The following is a 6000-nucleotide window of genomic DNA, read 5'->3' on the forward strand; positions in this document are numbered from 1 at the left end:
TGAAATTGCACAAAAAAAAACCCAACTTTTATATTTTACTGTTTCAGTATTCATTTACCTCAAAACCTGAACAACACAAGGATGCCTTAAATGCCAGGAGAAGCATTCCTGAATCAAACAATTCTAACTGGCATAAATTTGGGGTTAACATAATTTTTCAGTTTCATATTCTTTAGTTAAGACAAAAGATGCAATTATTGCCCAGAAGAAAAGAATTCGAATTTGTAAACCGCTACAATGGATGATATTATTAAAGGTAATGGAATTAAGTATTTTTCAATGAAAGTCAGAGGCAGTGAAACCAAAAGGAAATAAAATACTTCCAGTCATGCTACCACACCTTGGGAATGCAACTACCTCATAAGACTACCCAAACTGACATGACTTCCTGTTCTTCTGCTTCAAGGTTAAAGGCCTATTACCCATGTTTTATGTCTTGTATCAGTCTTTTGTATGCGTTAATTTCATTTCAGCTTCATGTGAAGGAAGCATTGTACTGGACCGCATGGACCAAAAAATGTTTTGCACAACCAACCAGTAATATATTTCATTGACATTTGTTCGGTAATTTTGGAAATGAAATGTGTATGGATGGAGACACAACGGACGCAATATTCTAAACCGTTCATAACACATGCTGAGACACAACAACTTAATTAAGTAGAATTATTACAACACTGCTTACTCATGTTGCTGCAGGAGATTACGATGGTGATCAACAGTTGGTGATGCAATGGCTTGAATTGTATTGTTTGTCACCAAAGCATTCTGCGTTCTTATCCGAGCCTTTCCATAACTTCTCCTCGGACCAGCGTATTCTTGGCGTTGCACTTGTGCTGCCCTGTATGAAATACATTCTTTAGAGATCTGTATGGGATCATAGGTCATTTAACGACACTGTACTGAATGCAACAGTTATTCATGTCAAATGGAATGCGTGGATTGTCAGACGTGGAGAATGTCAAAGGAGTGGGGGAGAAAGATGTTGTAGTTTGTTTTTAACATGTACATTCTTGACATCTGTCGACAAAGTCAAGGAAAACAATGAAAAACCTCAGTTATGGCAGTGTCTTGGATGAGACTCAAACTGGGCACTCTTAAATACAAGTAATAAGCATTACTGCTTGATACAATTAGCTCAGTGTTTCTGTACATTTGTTGGACACAAAACAGACATACCAACGGGTACACACCGAGGAGGAAAAGCCTCTTCACTACATTTCCTTTAATCTCAAACCCTATTTACTGAGATGTGTAGATAAAATATCTGCGGGATGTAATTAACCCAAAGGTTTCATGAATGCTCCCTCCTACACTAACCACTATATGTAACATCTATGAACAAGTTTCATGATCTGTCCGTCCTTTTATATTAATAATAAGTATAAATTTAGATTACCCCATGTAAAACTCTAAAAACTGTTGCACACTGAAGGGTGAAAATACATTACATTACAAAATGCAAAAACATAAAAATTAAAACATACAAAACTATAATTTTGTGCATGGTTCTGTATGGGTGTGAAACTTGGTCTCTGACATTAAGGGAGGAACACAGACTGAGGGTGTTTGAGAACAGGGTGTTGAGGAGAATATTTGGACTGAAGAGGGATGAAGTGACAGGAGGTTGGAGAAAACTGAACAATGAGGAGCTTCATAACTTGCACTCTTCTCCAAGTATAATTAGAATGATCAAGTCAAGGAGGATAGGGTGGGAAGGGCATGCAGCACGAATGGGGGTGAAGAGGAATGCATATAGGATATTGGTGGGGAAGCCAGAAGAAAAGAGACCACTGGAAAGACCAAGACATAGGTAGGTGTATAATATTAAAATGGACCTTAAACAGAGAGATAGGATGGAGTGGTATGAACTGGAATGATGTGGCTCAGGATAGAGACCAGTGGCGGGCTCTTGTGAATACGGTAAGGAAACTGCAAGTTCCGTAAAATGCCATGAAGTTCTTGACCATCTGCACAACTGGTGGTTTCTCAACAAGAGCTCCTCCAGCCAAAAAGGGTGTACATTTCAAATTTCCAATACATACCTGTGCTGTTCCATTAAAGGAGCCATCATAGGTGACCCAACATCTGCATTTTGTCTAGTCAAGGTGATGACCTCTGACCTCTCATTCCGCTTGGCTGCCGCAGCGACTGCTGCCATCTGCTGTTCTTGCATGCGCTGCCAATCCTCCATAGTGATCTTGAACACATTAAAAGAAGTTGTAACATTAGCAACCTTGAATATATGAAACCAAGTGAGGAACCTCCTCACTCAGTAAAAAGCCAAGAAATGTGGGTCATCGATGAACTCCCTCACTTAAATACGAAGGATGTGATAACACGATATCTGATGAGAACTATCACACATCACATGTGTGGGGAGCAATGGTGGAAAGATGATTAGCATGGGGAAACACTTCAACCATACAGATCTCACACTAAGTTACCCCAAGACTGAATCCTGAAAGTCGGAAGCCAGGGTCTAACTGCCTGAGCTATGACATGGCTTACTGAAGGAGAATACTACCAATACTCTGTTGAATTTAGCACACAAGAAGACAGGAAAGAAACACAGTCATTAGTGTTAGTGTGTGAGAGTTTACTGGTGCACCAGTACTCATGGCTATGTACGCCTGGATTGAAGTCATGTTAACCTTTCTTAAAAAGGGTAAAGTTGTCCCTGTGCTTAACTAATTAAGCATTACATCATGAAGGTGTATGGGAGAGTGGATGTAAAGGTTCATATTTTGTTGACCTCAGCACTAGTTAAAGGTGAGTGGTCAGCTTCACACCCCAGCCGCTTTACCCCCAGAGAAAGTGCCCCCGGTACTCATTGGATAGGAGGTTGGGTGACCTGGGGAAGAGAAAATTCTTGATCCTATCAGGACTCTAACTCCAACCTCACTCCAGCCCATAGCCAGTCACTATACCAACTATGCTATCCTGACTCCACCTTTCCTAAACCCAATATAAAATTAAATAAAACTCTACACTCATCAAATGGTTGAGTGGTTTCACTAGCAGTGCATAAAATTGTAACACGAACCAAAGATAACACTGGGTTAGAACTGACAATACAATGGGCTATGTATGGGTAGATTCTAACGGGTTCTGATGACGGTGTATAACACTCAGAATGACTGGGATTTTGGACTTTGTCCATCGTTCTGTATTCTAAAAACTACATAGCACAATGTTTTGGATACTGGATCTGTTTCCATCCTCAGGTGAGGGGGACTGAGGTTAGCTCTTTCTAAGGGACTCAACAGAGTAGGTGTCTCTCAACCCCTTAACTGAGGATGGGGACAAATCCTGTTTCCTAAATGTTGCATTCTTCAGAACAAAGGGACAAAGTCCAAAAAAACAGTAAATCTGAGTGTGTATGGGACAATGAAATCTTAAAACAACAATGAAGATGAAATGACTCAAACATGAGAATGAAACTGAGCAAAACAAATTTTTTCTATCTTTATACAAAAAAAAATGCTGTAACAGACACATCACGACAACATGTCATGTGGTGTGCCGTGAAGACGGACAGTTTAGTGCTCTTCGTCATAATATGGACATTCCACGGGTCACCTGACAACAAAAGGCCATGTGTCGAATAAGAGTGTGCCCAATCCAAACGCATGTAAGCAGGACTTCCTTCTTCTCATTGGAGCTGAAGGAGGGCTGGTACAGCCCACAATTTGTCATCCTGTGCAATGGTCCATTTGTCGTGCCGGGAAAAGAAATTAGCACAATAAGGAGGGACTTGAACATCTGACATTAGGTCTCCATGCAAGGTTGTCCCCTCAGCAGCCTCCCTGCTGGGGGGTGGGGGAGGCCATATGACCAGATGATCCGTAAAATACACATTCTCCAAAATTAATTTCATGGCAGCCATAACTGGTCAGTGGGGTTCATGAAGAACCATGTCTTCTTGCAGCTTTCAATTGCTATCCACTTCGTGACATTTTAATGAAACTTTGTATAGAAGGTCCTTAATATAAAACAAGTGACAGAATACACATCTCTGTGTTACCAGCCAATCAGGTCGTGATGTGAAGTGACCATTATTCTTTCTTCATTTCAATCAAAATTTAAATGTCTTGATAAATTTTTAATGAAATTCACGAAAATTCATTCATAAATTCTTAAAGGCGTTACATGTGGACAGACAAGACAGATAAAAAACACATTTGTTTTCAAAATTTCATAGTAAATACATTAAAATTGGACCGCCTCTGTGGTCTAGTAGTCAGAGTTCCTGCCTACAGATCCACAGGACCTGGGTTCGATTCCCTGCGCTACCAGATTTTCTGAGAAGTAGTGGGTCAGGAACAGGGTCCACTCAGCCTTGTGAGGATAACCGAGAAGCTATTTCAAGGTAATAGCAGCTCCTGTCTAGAAAACCGAAATTAACGGCCATGGGGATTCATTGCGCTGACCACGTGACACCCTCTGCCATCAGAAGTTGGCACTAACTTCACCTACAAGCGGTGGTTGCTCGGTCAGTATAGTTTGCTTGAGGACTACAGGCCATGGAGTTTGTTTGTTATACATAAAAATTATATCCTGGGAACTAGAAAATTTTTACATCCAAACAATAAAGCTTGCATACCTCAAGAGAATTAGAATCGTATTCACCTTTCTACCGTCTGACAATGTCACAATATTATTCGATGCTTGCACAACTTGATTTAATATGTGTTGCTGTTGCTGTTGTTGCTGCAGATGCTGCAACTGTTGCTGTTGCTGTTGTTGTTGTTGCTGCTGCTGTTGTTGTTGTTGCTGCTGCTGCTGCAGTTGCTGCTGTTGTTGTTGTTGCAGTTGCTGCTGCTGTTGTTGCTGCAGTTGCTGTTCTAGTAACTGTGACAGTCTATTGGGAAACCTCACTGGGACTTTTGTGGGCTGCCCATATGCAACATGCTGTGCATGTTGTTCTGTGACATTATTTTCAACTGCAAGAAGACAGCACAAGACATGTTCAACACTGCTACATTTATACAATCCCATCAAGCATAGAGACAAAGCATAGATGCAGTTTTCTTTTTGTTCTGGAGATCTGTCAACTTCCACCTACAGTGCCGCCACAATTTTTTGATCCCTTGACAACAGCGTTACATTCTTCTGCACAAATTTTGGCTTGCTACCCGAACGGCAGATGCAGCCAGGGACCCCAAAATCACGGCAGGCCACACAACCAGAGGATTACCTGTAATTTGCATATTCTGCCCCTGAGACATATGGACAGCAGCATCTACTAGAGCCAATGCATTTCCCTGCGCCTGTGAAGGTACAGGCACATTGTTGTAGTACGTCTGCTGAGCCTGTGTTTGAGCCTGTGCCTGATGATGGTGATGATGGTGCAGCCGCTGCTGCTGCTGCGGATGTGCCTGAGGATGAAAGTGAGAAGCAGGAACCTGTTGCACTTGGCGCTGAAGTTGCTGTTGCTGTTGTTGTTGTTGTTGTTGCTGCTGAATATCGGCCACTGCAATAGCAGTCTGTGCATTGTGTTCAGCAGTTTCCAGAACATACACACCCCTGAGAGAAGAAAAAAAATATTATATGAAAATAAATACAGAGGAAAACAGCGCAACTAAAGAGCACCAATTGGATCTGACGTTCTCATCATGGTGCCTGTGAACAGCACTATCCTCTGGGATGTGACCCCATGCAGTCTGGTGTTAGTTCACAAATGTTTCAGAGGATCGCACAGGGTTGACGAGTAAGTGAAGCAAGAAACAAGTTACATGCTTGGCTTAGTCTTCAGCTGTGAAGTCAGTACAATCCTCTGAAATGTAGATCACTTCTACAGGACTAGACGATGTGTCACACTCCACAAGATCGCACTCATGAGTACTAATTGTTACATTACCTTTAGCAGAGTCAATCACTGAAAACTGTTATTTTGGAGCCTATTTAACGTCCTGCGGTTCTTCAAACACTATGTTTCAAAAGTTCCATGTGTTTCCATCATCACATACAGATTCTTATTTAAACGGACTTTGCTCC

The 6000-nt window shown here is 41.4% G+C and overlaps 1 protein-coding gene across 1 annotated transcript in view; it reads right to left on the bottom strand.

Annotated features, from left to right (window-relative positions):
* LOC111866548 overlaps window positions 1–4769 on the bottom strand; it is a 42896-nt gene extending 38127 nt beyond the window's left edge. The window contains exons 1-3 of the mRNA XM_023855599.2: window positions 4633–4769; window positions 2046–2200; window positions 686–841 (exon numbers count right to left, since the gene is read on the bottom strand). Coding sequence (XP_023711367.1) covers window positions 686–841; window positions 2046–2194 — 305 coding nt within the window. The 5' untranslated portion in view covers window positions 2195–2200; window positions 4633–4769. The remainder of the gene's footprint in view (window positions 1–685; window positions 842–2045; window positions 2201–4632) is intronic.
* Between the last annotated feature and the right edge of the window lie 1231 nt (window positions 4770–6000).

Source organism: Cryptotermes secundus, unplaced genomic scaffold (assembly GCF_002891405.2).
Source record: "Cryptotermes secundus unplaced genomic scaffold, Csec_1.0 scaffold575, whole genome shotgun sequence".
Classification (NCBI taxonomy): domain Eukaryota; kingdom Metazoa; phylum Arthropoda; class Insecta; order Blattodea; family Kalotermitidae; genus Cryptotermes; species Cryptotermes secundus.